At 36.3% G+C, this 16,150-nt stretch overlaps 1 protein-coding gene across 1 annotated transcript; it reads right to left on the reverse strand.

Annotated features, from left to right (window-relative positions):
- Positions 1–796: 796 nt before the first annotated feature.
- Positions 797–11,837, reverse strand: LOC110713334 (E3 ubiquitin-protein ligase SP1-like). The gene is made up of 11 exons (XM_021891791.1): positions 11,265–11,837; positions 11,078–11,130; positions 10,672–10,796; positions 10,243–10,338; positions 9,950–10,087; positions 9,804–9,869; positions 9,374–9,486; positions 9,178–9,288; positions 2,930–2,967; positions 2,741–2,843; positions 797–1,350 (listed from the first exon to the last, which is right to left on the reverse strand). Exons 1-11 carry the CDS (start codon positions 11,336–11,338, stop codon positions 1,248–1,250), a joined length of 1,020 nt encoding a protein of 339 aa, XP_021747483.1. The 5' UTR covers positions 11,339–11,837; the 3' UTR covers positions 797–1,247.
- Between the last annotated feature and the right edge of the window lie 4,313 nt (positions 11,838–16,150).

Here is a 16,150-nt window from a genome sequence, read left to right on the forward strand (position 1 = left end):
TAAACCAGTCAACTGAGCAATGTTATAGTTTTCAAATATGACCTTGTGGCCAGGCAAAACTTTTCCTTGGAGCCACTACTAATGCTAATACCTAATTGTCATCTTGTTTGTTTTGCCCCTTTATTGAATTGCCTTTCCTTTTATTTTCTTTTTTGAAACAACATACGACCTTGATGTAAGGATTGAGAATCTCTTAGTCATATCGCATAATTAATGTACACTTGTACTGTCCGTTATCCAAAATTAAGTTAGCTAATCAACTATTTAAGTTATCAACAAGTGAGTAGCCCAGGAGGTTTACTAAGAACGTTTATGTGCCACATAAACCCCTCATCATTATAACACGTAGAATATCAAATGACAATTAGTCTAGATGGTTGATGAATTAAGCATGTGACGTTTCAAAATGCTGAGGGGTTTACGTGACACATAGACATTCTTAGTACCATCGTTTAATAGATTAATATAGATATTATCGTATTTAAAATTGCCATTGACATTAACAATCTGATAAATAAGCCTTTTACTAATGAGCATAATGTTTAATTTGTGTACAAGTGATTAATGGATGAGTAAATTTTACAATTTCAGAGTTTTAATCCATGTTCTTGTAAAAATAATCATTGAAGTTGTTCTTTACTTTGTACATCTCTGCATCAAAAATACGTTGTGGCACAATTAAAGAGTAGTGTATATATCGCATAATCCACTTAAAATATAGCATATACATACTTTATCACGTGTTAGATATGTATAATACACATGTGTTAGATATGTATAATGCACATTCTATGTCTTGAAATAACGGTTAGCATAATTGCACACTTGTAATGTCCATTGTCCAAAACTAGCGAAAGCTTAGCTATGCTTTGAGCAAGTAGAGAATATGGTAGAAGAGTCCATCAATCCTACGATTTTTTTCGGGATATAAAGACATTAATTTCTCAACTGAAGCTTTCTTGGAGTTTTTCCCGTATAAGATATAGGTTCACATATGATGTATTTACAGTGCTGAATGCCTTCGCCCAGAAACATGAACTAGGGTACTGCCACAGGACATCAGGACATCAATCCATACGGCAGTTTCCCATGTAAGGGAGAAAAATATATTGCCGTAAATAGTACTAAATTCAAACTGGAACCTAATTACTTAAAAATTGGAGCGCTGAGCAATTTCAAACTGGAGCTACGTTTGATATCCTTGTACTCAACACCTATCTGATGCACCAAAAAGCAAAACCCATGCTTCAGTGACGGAAAGTTCGAACAACCTGTTCAATGCGTCGTCGACAGAGTGGACATGTTGACAATTGCGATGAACAAGCTGTGCAACAGCACATATGACCACACCTGTGATAAATTTGTGTCCAAAGATATCAGTAAAATTATGCACAAAACACTACCACCAGTATCATAGCTTTAAAAGAAAACACCAAAGCATTTGGACCTAAAAATTCTCAAATATAACAAAAATTGAAACAATAAAGCTTTATTAGAATTTTAATTACAGGCCGAATTCTAAGATAATAATATCTAGCCATACCACACTAGAACTTTCTCAGGCACATATGCTCATGCCAATAGCCCACCGTCAACCAAATAGCCACAATGAAACTGTTCCTGACCTAATTTTCAGATGTGCCTAGAATGCAGTTTTTTTTTTTGTTTTTTTTTTTTTTTATATTAAAAAATAAATGACAATGAATCAATACCAAACAGACTGTCAAACATGCCTGCTTGAGATTCAAGCAGCCAAGATAGTAAGTAATTGCAAATACAAGAGCCAAAGAAGGGGAACCTTTGGGTAACATGGTATCAGGAATGATAAAATAAGAACGTCTTTCCATCACATCAAAGCTAAGATATCCTTGGAATCAGTAGTACACAGAAGAGTAAGAAACTCCAATTAGAGAAACTACATAATATCCATACCAACACTTCTTTACCAAGGGGTCGAATCTGCATCCTATACCAAAAAATACTCCTAACTTCCTAAGTATCTCAGTTATACAAGACCACACCTAATAGTTGTCTCTGATCAAAATAAGATAATAATTTTCTGCCTATTAACTGTTAAATTTTGCACAAATTAAGCATCTAATCTTGACTTACTCTGACACCTCCCTGATCTACTTTTTTGGGGTTACACCCAAAAAGATTAAATGCAATACAAGTGAGATGATAAAGGGTTGACATAGAAGAAATTGATGGCTAGTGGATTTAAAAGGGGGTATGGCTGTTAATTTTGAAGATATAAGATTAGCTAGAGGATGCCCCCCAAAAAAAATAAAAATAAAAAAAGGAAACTGTTCTTGGAATATGACACTAACAGGTGGAGGATGGTTAGTTTCTAAATAAAGCAAGCAAGCCATACACTAAATCTGTTAGTTCAATCTCATGAACAGCTTACTAGCCTATGACTCCAATAGCTCTATAGCTGTAAAGCAAATTCATAAACAGAAAATACGAACTAAACCATGGCCTTGCGTTCAAACCATGGTTAGTCTTCAATTCTTAAATTGCATTTAGTAAAAATGACCATTTGTAAATATCAACTACCTGAACCATAACATGTCAGAGTATGGTATCAAGTCAACCAACTATTAATAGTATCAAATCACTGCCAGGCCCCAAGCTTTCTGTATCAATAGTTACTTGCATGCATTCTGTAAGTGTTAACTTAAACAAACAGGTTCCAGCAAATACTACGAAGCAAAAAAAGGAGGGGATAGAAGCATACGGGACAAACACAGCATTATACTCTTGCTCCAGGCATATGACACAGAGATCTGGCATTAAACAATCTCTCTTAGCACTATCTGATCCACCTTCATCCTTTCCATCTGAAACAAGGAACAGAAATCATCCAGCAAATAACCAAATAGAGCATTAATGAAACAATAAAGGGATCCAAAGAAACTAGCATCACCATCCCGGCCTGATCTTTTTGCTGCTGCATCACGAACCCTGCACAATTAGGAGATATATTAAGTGAAGGCCTGATATCATAGATGGTGAGTGGGTTACAGAAGTTACAGAACCAACAAGGATCAATTAAACTTCTAAAGAAGGAACAAAGATGAACTATTGATGATTAAACTTCAGAAAAGATTCAAAAATAGACCAAAGACATTGATCACTGTTATGTTCACATGGGCGGACCTATAAAGCCCAGGTGGGGAGCAGTTGCATCCCCATTTTGTGAAAAAAAAAACCAGGTCCATTAGGCCCATGTAGATTAAAAGAAGTAAAACCCATAAATTTGGACTCCTATTTCTAATGTCATCACTTAAAGACCGACTAACCAAGAGTCCAAGACAACTAAATATAAGGTTTTCTTTTTTTTTTTTTTTTTAAATTGTTGGCCATCTAATCACCTTTCACGAGAGGTTAGTGCCCATATTCTAATTTTGTCTCTCCAACTCAAGAAACCCAGAAATACAAAGAGACACCTATATTTGCTACTCTCACATCTGATTTGCCACCACCCAACCCGACTTTGCCACCGTGGCACCGTCCATCGGACACCAATAGTGCCCCTTTATAAATTATTTTGGACCCCCATTTATTATTTTCTAGATCCGCCAATGTATGTTCATCCAGTCATCAAGTTCACAAATCAATTCTTTGCCAGGCAATGTTTTCACACAATCTTAGGTTTCTAGTGGAAGAAAGATCATACTTCAGCAAGGGTGAAAAAAGAGAGTAACCAACTTAACTCTATTGCCATCTAGCACCTATCCTTGATAAAATGTAGTTAATTTGTGAGTGGAAGTGTATATAATCAGCAAATCCAATGTAATAGAGAATCTAAACAAAGTTCAGACAATACTGTAGCATTCGACACACATATAACATAAAACATCTAACATCTAACTTATTAAAAAATATAAAGATAATCACATGCATTCCTCTGAAAGCTATAGACGATGAAACAATGAGCAAAGACTAAAACAATACAATTGTTGAATTGAGCCCGAGTAGGTAATATTTGCTTTAAAGTTGTGGGGTTATTGGCTTCTTCACAGTTCAGGTTTTTAAGGTGGCCACAGGAATTTAGTAATAGTGGTATCTCAGTCGATTACTACATTTTTTCTTTGAAAATAGAATTGAAATGATCGATGGTAAATATGGATGAGATGAAAACTAAGCTTGCTCTCTTTTCATTTAAAAATTAATATTACTGTATGAGTATTACACAATCTATCCTTAATATATATCACAGTCTTTTTAGAATAACCCAATATAAACTATGTGTTCCTATTTCAATTAGAATTTTCTTTTTTTCAACCTCAATCACATCAATCCTTATATCTCTATCTTGGCACATCTCTTAGACCTTTTTATTTTTATTTTTGTTGAGGAACACATCTCTTAGACCTAGATAAATTTTACTTCACCAAAAACAAAAAAAAAACTACCTTCAAATTATTATAATTTGGGCATAAAGCTGCAACTTCAAACTTATCGAATCCAAGACTACAAATGGCAGAAAAAAGGATTAAAAAATATCACGGTCGTCCATGGCAAGTCATTCAATTCATTTTTGGGTCAATTCAGGCAAAATTTAGCTGGGTTTACATTCAAGTCTATGATAATTGCTTTATTAGGATAAATCCATCTACATTAATCATATGCCATTTTCAAGTTAGATCTTTCATTCAGATATGGATCTTTATTGCTTGCTGCTAAAAAATTGATCAAAACTCCCACTGGGTCAAGACAATCAAATTGGAACAGTAGTTTTGGGGGAGGGGGGGGAAGGTTAACAATGATACAACACTTGAACCTATCATTCTTTTCCTTTTTTCACTGTATTGAGTTTAATATATATGAAATTACTTTCCCCATCCTCATTTTTTTAATGTTTGTGGTAGATAGGTTCAACTTTTGTGATTAATTTAATTAATTAAGGAGTCTTCGGAAATATAGCAAAAATATTGGATGAATAAATTTTTTTGAGAATTTTGACTTCAATTGAAAAATGATGGGCACATATTTAAAGGAAAAAGTTAATATAAAATTGGAATATTATGTATTTTACAAAAGGAAGCGTAAAGAATAGAAGGGAACACCCAAATGGAATACATAATAGAAAATGAATGGAGGGAGTAGTAGTTTTTCTCTTATCAACAATTGTCGCAGAATGATGATTTATATAAAATTTCAATAGCTTAATAAATACTTCGTAATATATTTCTAGTGATTGTATTCTTAGTACCATAACAGAAATTAAAATGACATATTAAACAGAATTATATGCATTTAATTAAATAAGTAAAAGAAGCTCTCAACCTATTGGGTCAACCAGAAAATGAAATTTGGAGTTCTGAACCTTTGTTAATCGGACTCGGCATTTTGGCCGCCGAACGCGAGTCGACACGACGCGTATGGGATTCGGACACGAAATTCGTGTCCAATTCGTCAACTTCTCCTCGGATTCGGCAGAAATCCTAATTCCCAAATTAAACAAAAATGAAGAAGTAAAAAGTAATAAAACTATAGGGCTTTTACTCGTGGACCTCTGGCGAGCCAAACACCATCCTGATTTTGCATCGAGGGTGACGGAGAAAAGAGACTCCATTGAAGTGCAGGGAGTTTTTAAGGTGAAGAAGAAATACGAAGAGAAAGACAAGAAAAGAAAAGAAAATGTTTTCACGTGACCCTTACTCTTTATGCTTTAAACAGCCTGTATTTTCTTTATTATTTTCATTAAAGGCTGTTTCTTTTTTTCTATACTGGCCCACATCAGACATCCTTTTTTCCTTTACTGTTTTTTTCATTAAAGGCTTCCTTATGGCTTACTCCGTAGAATATATATATATATATATATATATATATATATATATATATATATACACACACGTGTCCCCGCACCCGTGTCCAAATTTCGGTGTGAGTCCCCGAGTCCCAAAATTTTGGACTTTGCCGAATTGGACACCTTGACGCGTGTCCGTATCCGACACCCGTACCCGAGTCCTGGTAACATAGTTCTGAACCATTTCCTAACAAGAAGCCGAAATGACTACCAATAATAACCCAAACAGAAAAAACTGACCAACCAGTTTTCCACCTTTGCTTTCTCTAACTTTGTCCACTCTATTCAAATCCAATTTTTCATTCAAATAAACCTTCCGTGCCAAACAAAAGTTCATTTTCCGTTTGTAAAACACATTTTTGATAGATAAGATTGTAAATGCATTCCATCTTGGACAATGAAATATAAAATTATGGAGTTTGGTTGAGTAAGGGTGAGTATATATATATATATATATATATATATGGAAATTCTTAATGGTAGCCTCGTGTTTTTGCTTTTTCTCAATGGTAGCCAACTTTTTTTTGGATTCTCAATGGTAGCCTCCAACTATTTAAAAGTTACAACCGTAACCTTAATCATGGTTTTCCGTTAAAACTAACTTTATTATAAATATATTTTTTTATATTTATTTTTATTATAAATATAAACCAAGGTTAACTTAATTTTTATTACGAGTATATAAAAAAAAAACCAAGGTTAACTTTTTTAAAAAATATATAATTAAAAAAACCACCCCGGCCTCCTCACACCACCGTCTCCCCCTCCCTTACCGTATGTCGGTGCCTAGACAAACCTAGCCCGCTAGCGGCCGTCCAACCCTTACCGGAAATTCTGTCCCAACACCACAACAACCACCACCCCGAGACCCCACCCATCCCTTATACGGTTCCACCCCTTTCCCCCAAACTTGATCAAAAACTAGGGAGAGAGCCTCAGATTCGAGAAATTGAATGTCTTAATTTGAATTTACAATCCTTTTTCAATTTCGAAATTAGTATAAAGATTTCCAAATTAATGAGTGCGCGACTTGTGGTGGGTGAAGGGGGAAGGGGGTCGAGCCGTCGAGGCTCATAGTTTGGGGAAATGAAGGGTGGCAAGCTGGCAGCCATGAAGGGAAGGAGAGAGCGAGAAACGGGTTTGTTGATCTTGAAGTTGCCGGAGATTTTGTGGCGAGGTAGCGGCGGTGTATAGCTAACCTTAGAAATGGGGTTGCAGATCTCGAAGTTGAAGGGATGGAAATGGGTCTGTTGGTGAGTTTCCAATGGTAGAAAGGGGTTTGGAGGAAGAGAATTGTGTGGGTGTGGCATGTGGCTGCCATGACCATCTCTTCAAAGGAGATACAGTGAGAAGGAGGGGGAGAGGGTGGCTGGGATGGTGGGTATTTGGGGGAAAAATCGTGACAGCCATGAAGTGAAGGAGAGAGAAAAAAATTGAACATAGTTAAATGATTTTTTTTTTTTTTTTTTGTTTTTTATATTAAGAAAACATGGTTAAATGCTCTAACTCTAGTTACATTTAACAGTTACTTAACCTTTTTAAGTTAATAAGGTTACGGTTGCAACTTTTAAAAAGTTGAGGGCTACCATTGAGAAAAAGCAAAAACATGAGGCTACCATTGAGAATTTCCCATATATATATATATATATATATATATATATTTTTGTAAAAGCACACCTATTTTAAGAAAAATTTTGTTAAGTCTCACCACTCCCCGGATTCCGACCCTTGACTTTATTTTCCGGCATTGACTTGCATGTGCAAGTCACGTAACCCAGTAAATCCTCCCTTTTTCTTTTTTTTTTCTCCTTTTCCCTCCATTCTTTCCCCTCGTCGTTCTCTGCTTTCTTCTCTTGACGAAGCTCCAGCAATATCGCATCAAATGCAATGGAAAAACGCAATTTTGGCAAGTTTTTTATACGAATTTTCTTATTTTGTAAAGTTTGAACAATTACTTAAAAGCTTTCGAAAACTAGGGTTTGTATAACCAATTGAACAATAAATTATACGAATTTGAGTTTTGCAATTAGTTTTATGCGAATTTTAGGGGTGGTTTTGCAATTTGTTTTGTGATGTATAATTGTTTATGGGGTGTATTGTCAAGTAGGACGGCTCCTGTTAATTCATTAAGAAGGGACCAAAAATTCTTCTGTAGGTGGAATTTCAATTGCCAGTAGGACATCTTGCACTCATGAGAATCCTGGCAAGAAGTTCATAGCTTGCAAATTCTATAATTTTGAGACAAGGCATAGCTGGCAGGAAGTTCTTCAAGTGGATAGATGAGGAAATATTGGATTGGCAAAGAGATGTGACCAACATGCTTGTTGCTGAGAAGCAATCACCAAATTGATGAGAAGCAATCACCAAATTGATGAGAAGCAATCACCAAATTGATGAGAAGCAATCAATTTCCTCCTGCCATGGAGGACTCGTTGCATAGAAGAGTAAATGCGTGTGATGCGAATTGAAGCAGAGAACGAAGAGGGGAAAGAATGAAGGGAAAAGGGGGAAAAATAAAGAAATTGGGGGATAATAGTGGGTCACGTGACTTGCACATGCAAGTCAACGCCGGAAAATGAAGTCAAGTGTCAGAATCCGTGGAGTGGTGGGACTTAACCAAAAAAAAAACAGGTGTGCTTTGACAAAAAAAAATTATAAGATGGTTTTTACCAAAATCAGTTTTTTATAAGATGGTTTTTAACAAATTTTCCAAAAAAAAAAGGGGGGATAGTGGGGTTTGGTTGAATAAAAAGTGAATAAAAAAAAATAAAGTCTCTTGCAATCTTGCATCTCATTGCAGTTGTACATCCACCATATTTGAATGAGCATATGGAGGTATTGTACTATTGTGTGCTAAAAACCCTACCAAAAGATGGGATTCAATGAAGTTACAAATAAGCAATTCATTGGATGGTTCCATGATGTCTTGGGGGCGAAGGGAATATAACAATTGTCATTAATATGGAGTATGTGCTAAACCCAAAGTAGATAATATATGGGACAGAGGGAATACAAAGTTTCAGGCAAACATATTTGCTTGCTCACTTGTAATTTCAGCTTTCATTCACCAGCCATATAACTATCCATTCTCAGATCAAATACTAAGATCCTGTTTATACCCTTGCTTTTTTTCATGTTCCTATTTTACATCACCACTTAATGTTAAAAGCAATCAAAATTAATGTATCAATCTACAAGAATCCATGGAAAAATGAGCAAAGAATCTTTAATTTTCTATCCAATAAGCCAATCAAGTAAGTAAGCTTGTTTCTGAGCAGGAACAACAATCATTGTTTTGTACATTATTGTTCACAACTATTTTACAGCAACAAAGGTTATAAATAAACAAGACCACATACCGTTTATGCATCTCCCATCGACGTCTTCTCTCAAGGATAAGTCCAAGAGCATGCTTAGCAATCAGATAGACACCAAAGGCAGTGAATCCCAGGGAAGCAAATTTGTACCACCTGATGCATACGCCGTTTATACAGAGAGAGGATGCATAAAATATGATTGCCAAAAAACAAAATAAGAGAAAACAAAAAGCTGTACCTAGCCCACTTTCCAAGATTTACAATTAGCTGATCAATAGTTTTTGGAGAAACATAAAAAGGCCCTTTGTGAGGGCGCTGAATGCGAACTGTCCCCACATCGTCTTTGATAGCCTGCAAATGTAAAAGATAACACCAAGAATTAATTGAAGCCCATCAATGCAAACAAAACAAAAATAAAAATAAATAAAGAACGAAAGAAAATTACAGTGATCAAATGAAACAAGAACCTAGATACTCATAAGTCTAAACATGTTACATGTGTGGAGAAGGAAAGGGCGCAGATATATAATCAATGACACGTTCCCGTATGATTAATCAAAGAAGCATAAGGTTTCTAAGTATAGCTGACAAAGCTACAGACATAAGCTGGTGCATCTCAAAAGTGTAAGAAAAATACTTTCAAGATTCTTATCAGCATTGAATCATACCTCCCCTACAACAGTCAAGGGTGTCCCAGTTGGAAGCACTCGTTCTGTGCGCTTCACTCCCAACATCTGAAAAGTAATATCAACATCAGCAAGGACAAAAATGCATCTGGAACTGGAAGCTTACATTAAAATGAACAGATATGTACCTTAAGACCTTGGAGATAGTCCAATGTCCCACGGACAAGAGATCGTCCTGACTCCTCAAAAATCTCACTCCCAACAGTTAATTCCAGACCAGTAGCACCTCGTGCGCCCAAAACAAAAACACGACCTGTCCCATCATCCTTAAAAAGAAAAAGAAGAATTATCAGCTAGTTTAATGCAATGCATCATAAGGGTCTTCCTCATAAATAACCATGCATCAATATCACATAAGAAACATAGTAACAAGCTTAAGTTAAATACTTCATAGCCAATATAACAAGGATGAAAGTATTACCAGGTACCAGGGCACCTCCTTACTCATACATAGCATCAACGCGGAATCCTGTACCCATGAACCAGCGTCATTGTGTTTCAAGAAATGTTGCTCAGCCTGAGGCAACCACAAAAGGGCATGAAAAAAAATATCAATGCATAGGTATAGATATAGAATGAAGAACATAAATGCAAAATTCTATCCTAAATTCAAATTTCATTCTCCCTCCATCTAAAATAAATACTTTGTACCTTACATATAAAGATTACAATACTGTAAACAAACAACAATGTAGAAGAAAACTGCAAAGTTTTTAATAAAAACTATATCTAATTTACATCAAAGCCCTATTCAGCACAGGTTAAGCAAGATAGAGAAAGATAATACTACGTTGCTCATAAAGTGAATTTTAAATCGTTGCTGTTAAATAGGATAGCATGATTTACATACCGTTTCTTCCACCATGACACCTCGTAAACCACTGTATTCACATTTTATTGGCGTTTCAGAACCAACACGTCCAGAGACGCAGACAACAAAAGGTATAACTTTGCTTGCAGCATCTAGCAACAGTGCTGAAATTATATAAAAACAAAACCTCGGTAAGCAATTAAGAAACACCATTGAATAAACCCTTATCTCCTTAAACCCCTGCCCTCTGGCCTCTACTGATTCATTTCAGGTAATATCTCAATTTTATACTGATGCATTGCTTAACACAAGTTGTCAGGTAACAATATGGATATAATACAATGCCAAAGTCGATTAAAATTGACCAAGGAACAATACATTATATAATCCAAGACTAGTTATATAGCAAACTGCAATAAACAGGAATTTTTTTTAATCATCTTACCCAAATCTTTCAATTGATTAACTCGACCCACGGATTTCAAAGAGTCTGCATCCCTGCAATCATTATAATTAACAATTACAAGTAAACAATCAATCATATAAAAAATGCAATTGATAATCACAAATAACAACGATCGACTTAATCAAAAAATCCATAAAATTAACATGAAAGAAGATTAAAAACAGACCTCCCACTACTTCTTCCAAGAAGATAAAGTGCAGCAGCACTCAAACAACAGCTAATCCCACCCCACGGAAGCATAATTCATGAACTCGAATCGCTTTACAAAACCCTAATTGCATAATCCGAACAAATATACGAATTCATACGCAAAAATCACGATATTGCTAAAAACTCCAATAATGCTGAAAATCCGCCATTAAAGCCTTCTCCAAAAACCCGATACCTCTAGCAGAAAAACGCAGTAAGAAAGTTTCAAAGCTTGAAATGGAGGATGGCGGAAAAGTAGCGAGAAAAGAGAGCTTTTTGGGCCTGGAAAACGGAGTTGAAAGAGAGAATCTGATGCAAAGAGTAGGAGGAAGGAGAAAGGAATTGAATGGTGAAAATAAAGGGTTGCGAAATTGAAGCAGAAATTGAATACTGTCAGGTAATACAGAATCTAAATAGAATTGTTGATGATACTGCCAGAGAATTTCTGTAGACCCTGCAAGGAAAGAAATGGATAAACTTTGTTTTGGTGTGTAACGGATGGCGCAAATTTATGTCTGAGGTCGTGCTAGGCTGAAGTCGCGCCCAACAAATGAACATTTACTATAAAAAAAATGATTATTTATTTTTAAACATTACATTATATATAAAAATGGACATTTATAATATAAGAGTAAAATAAAGAGATTATAAAACTGGAAAAAAAATTAAAATTAAAATTAAAAAATTGTACATTCAATATTATATAAATGAGCATTTCAGTTGTTATGTATAACTAAACATTTCAGTTTTTATAGTAGATGTTCATATTATCAAAGAAATTTTATCAAAGAAATAAAAAATCAAGTAGAAAAAAATAAAATAAAAATAGACTTAACGAGATAAATACGAGGATCAAAGAAGTTGATATAGACAACATTGGAGTAGTTGGAAGCGGCATAAACAATGTTAGGATGATCGCCGTCTCGTCGATTCGAAGGTCATGCTTGAACTAGACAATAGCAACGCTGCCATTGTTGTGGCTCGGTCTTGAAAAAGAGGTGTGATTGAAACAAGGAGGTTTGGGAAGGAAAGTGGAGGGCAGAGAAAGAGACATTTTTGTTTGAGACAGAAACACCATCTTTGGGAAAAAAAGAGAAACTAAAGTATTTCATGTCATTAAAATTACATTTTTACTTTTTTTAGGACAAACAAGAAATTATAGTGGAAGAGAAAAACAAAAGACCCTTATTCCTTAAATAAAACAACCATATGTTCTTTTAATAATGAACAAAATACTTATGTTAATTGAACATCCTTTATCATAAAAACAAACATTTTACACAACTGAACATACACAAAAATTTGTATTAATTTAAAAATAAAATGAACATCGTACGACATGAAAATGAACATATATTTTATAAGAATGAACATCATAATGCATGAAAATGAACATTTGATTATTAAGGAATACAAAATTATTGTAAAATATGTTTAATTAGAAAATCTCACTACTATACTAAATTTTTGTTTTGGCAGCGACCTCAGCCAACATTAGCTAAGGTCGACCTTAGCCATTAACAATTGTAACGGATGGTGCATGCGAAAAGAGGTGGGCATGGGTCGTGCCGGCCCGTGGGCGACACGAGCCCGGCACGGTACACGCCTGCTAGTGACACAGCACGGTGATCGAGGAGTGGGTTGTTCCATGAACACAATTTTAAGAATCTGGCACGAGCACGACACAGTCCGCGGGCGGCACAGTAGTTTGGCCCGCCGACAACACCCGATACAGCCATAAAATATATAAATAATACTTCCTCCGTTCTATTAATATTGCAACAAGGAGGAAATTACGCATCCCTAAGCACATCTTGTATGCTAAATATCTATAATTGTGTAAGAGTAAAAATTATAAAAAGTTGATATTGTGAAAGTATTTTATGAGACGAATCCAGCAAGATCCCACATGGCTATATTTTGCTTAACGTATAAATCATATTTTATGGTCAAACTAGAGTGATAAACAGTGCAAAAAGTCCATTGTTGCAATATTAACAGAACGGAGATAGTAATAAAGAACTATAATAATAATAATAAGAATTATAAAAAGAACAACAACAACAACAACAACAACAACAATAATAATAACATAAGCATACATTAATAAAATTATTTAAATAGTATATCCACTTTAAAAGTTGTACAAAAAAATAAAAAATATTATAGGCGGCCCGGTGCCCGCCAAGCACGTGAGTCGGGCCGTGCCGTGCCGTGGGTCGCGTCGTGTCGTGGGCTGGGGTGTGCTAAATGGTGGCTCGGCACACACGACACGTCAAGATGCAAGCACGAAACGAGTCATCACCAAGCACGGCGAGCACGACCCGCGGCGACCCAACACGGCACGTTGCCCACCTCTACATATGATGTATGCAATGATTAAAAAGGCAAATGATGTATGTAGAGGTGTTATGGAGTAATTCAGATAATCGGATGGAGTTGGGATTGATCTCTGACGACTCATGTATGTTTAAATCGAGTATATTCAATTCAAAACTACCATGTTAACCCACCTCGGGTTGGATCGGGTCACCTTCAGGTCAATAACTACTAGGTCCAGATTGAAGTTGGGTCAGATCAAGCCGATCAACTTTAATTAGTTCATATTCCATTGGGATATATTTGAATTGGGTACAAAATGTGTTTGTCCGGTTTAATTTCTATTCTAATGACTTTGGATCGAGTTGGTTCATATTCGGTTGATTTTGATTTTGTTATTTTCTCCGTGTTTTAATAAATGTTACACTTACGAAATGCAGCTGTATTTTAATATGTGTTACACTTTCTTTTTTGATAAAAAGCTAAATTTTAATATTATATATCTCTCCTCTTATGACAACTACCCAAACCCACTACTCCTTTTTATTATTTTTTCCTTCTTCTCACATTCATGACTTTTCAATAAATTATGAACTCCCACTATCTTTCTTTTATAATTTTTTATTTTTCCAACTACTCCACTTACCTTTTATTTTATTTAAGTTAATAAAATAGTGTAAAATTATGTGCCAATCAAAATGTAATACTTATTAAAACACGAAGGGAGTAATTTTGGTCCGATTAATATGGTTGATTCAGAATTCGGTCAATTGTGATTCAGATTATTTTCGTGTTTGACTGCGTTTTGGTTGGGTTGACCAAATTTATTATTCAAATAAGTACATTTTTAATAAAACTGGAGTAATTATTAGGAAAAAATTACATAAATTATCCAAATTATGGTCATTCTTCCAATATTAAGCCTAACTAAGGGTTATTCTGTAGGAAAAATTGCTAGGAATAATCCGACCTTTGGCTCATCCGTCCAAAGTAATCTGTTAGAGATATGATATCGAAAAATATATCATATATCTAACATAATCCCACCACAAAGGCACCAGATTGCCTCGTCCCCTCCACTACAGCTACTTGTCACGTGCTGACTTATTTGGCTAAGTCCCCTTGCACGCGGTCCACTAGTCGACAGCACTCGTTAGTCTCCTTGTTAGGATTCCTCTTGTTTTGCTAGGCTAAGTGTGCTATGAATTTGGCTAAGTAAGAGCAGTAAGATGCTCACAAGAGATTTCAAAGGAAAGCTTTGATTGCTTGAGAGAAATTACAAGTGTGTTGGCTGAAATGTACAAATGAATGGGATAGCCTATTTATAGGCATCCAAGCTCTACCCTAAGTTTCTAGAGAATTCCTAACCTCCTCAAATGGAGGGTTCTAGACTAATAGACCCCACTACTCTCTAGAACGTTCCCACCTCCAAAGGAACATACATACAAGGAGGTTTCTACAATCTTCCCTAGCTAGAATGTCCAAAACCACCCTAGAACATTCTAGAACACACTACACTTATGTACATACATAGAAGACCCTAGACACTTCTACTATATACATGAAGACCCTTAAATATTCTAAAGACATCCCTTCTAGAATACTCCACTAAAAGAACACTTTAGAGAAGCCAGGAACTTTCTAGAAGCACCTCACGGTTTTTGGACTGCTCGCTGCCCAAACTCATACTTCGGGACCTCCATTTAGAAAACCGACACCTCTAAGACTTCCTTGGCCCAAAATATGGCGGACCCCAATATTTGAGCCCATTTGGAGCCCATTAGCCCGTCCAAATGGCCCATTATTGTGTTACTATCAAGTGGGTGTTCACTAGAATTACAAGGCCATATCAAAATAAAGCTCTTTAGGGGGAAGTTCTTAGCTGAGAAACAAGGCAGGCCCCCTAGCCCTGATTGTTGCCTTGCTTCCTAGTGACCCTCTTGACGCCCATCCTTGGTGTGGGAGATGTCTGGAGACATTCTCCCCCACCCAATTTCTTGCCGACCTCGGCAAGATCGACCCTTGGAGAATGTGCCCGCGCCCCGGTTTAGCGCATCACTTGTCCCTTTGATGCTTCCGCGCAACGCTGCTACATCCCTCCTTTGGACTCCACACTTGAGCTCCTTGTCCCATACATGAGACGTACCTTGATGCCTCGCCCTTGGCACCGAGTTTCCGACCCATCGTCAAACCGACCCTTGATGCTTATGACCCAGTGCCCACCATGCCTTCATGGAAGTGAGCCTTGCCCCAACTTCCTCGCCCCTTGAAAGCTTGATCTCGTGCTTGCACACATTGTGTGTGATTGCCATCACATTATGCCCTATAGTGACGAGCGCGACTCTAAGAATGAACTCCATGCCCAGCACCACGTCCTTGTCGTCCAAGTCGACTACCAAGAAGTCGACCTTTTCCTTCCACTTCACTTCCCTAAGCGGATAGGAACTTTCCACGCTCTCCCATGCACCGGTGTGGATTCAGTGTTGATGACTTTCAACTCGCCATCTACCTTGGTGAACTTTATGCCTAGGTTCCTGGCTTCCC

Source organism: Chenopodium quinoa, unplaced genomic scaffold, assembly GCF_001683475.1.
Source record: "Chenopodium quinoa cultivar QQ74 unplaced genomic scaffold, ASM168347v1, whole genome shotgun sequence".
Lineage (NCBI taxonomy): Eukaryota > Viridiplantae > Streptophyta > Magnoliopsida > Caryophyllales > Amaranthaceae > Chenopodium > Chenopodium quinoa.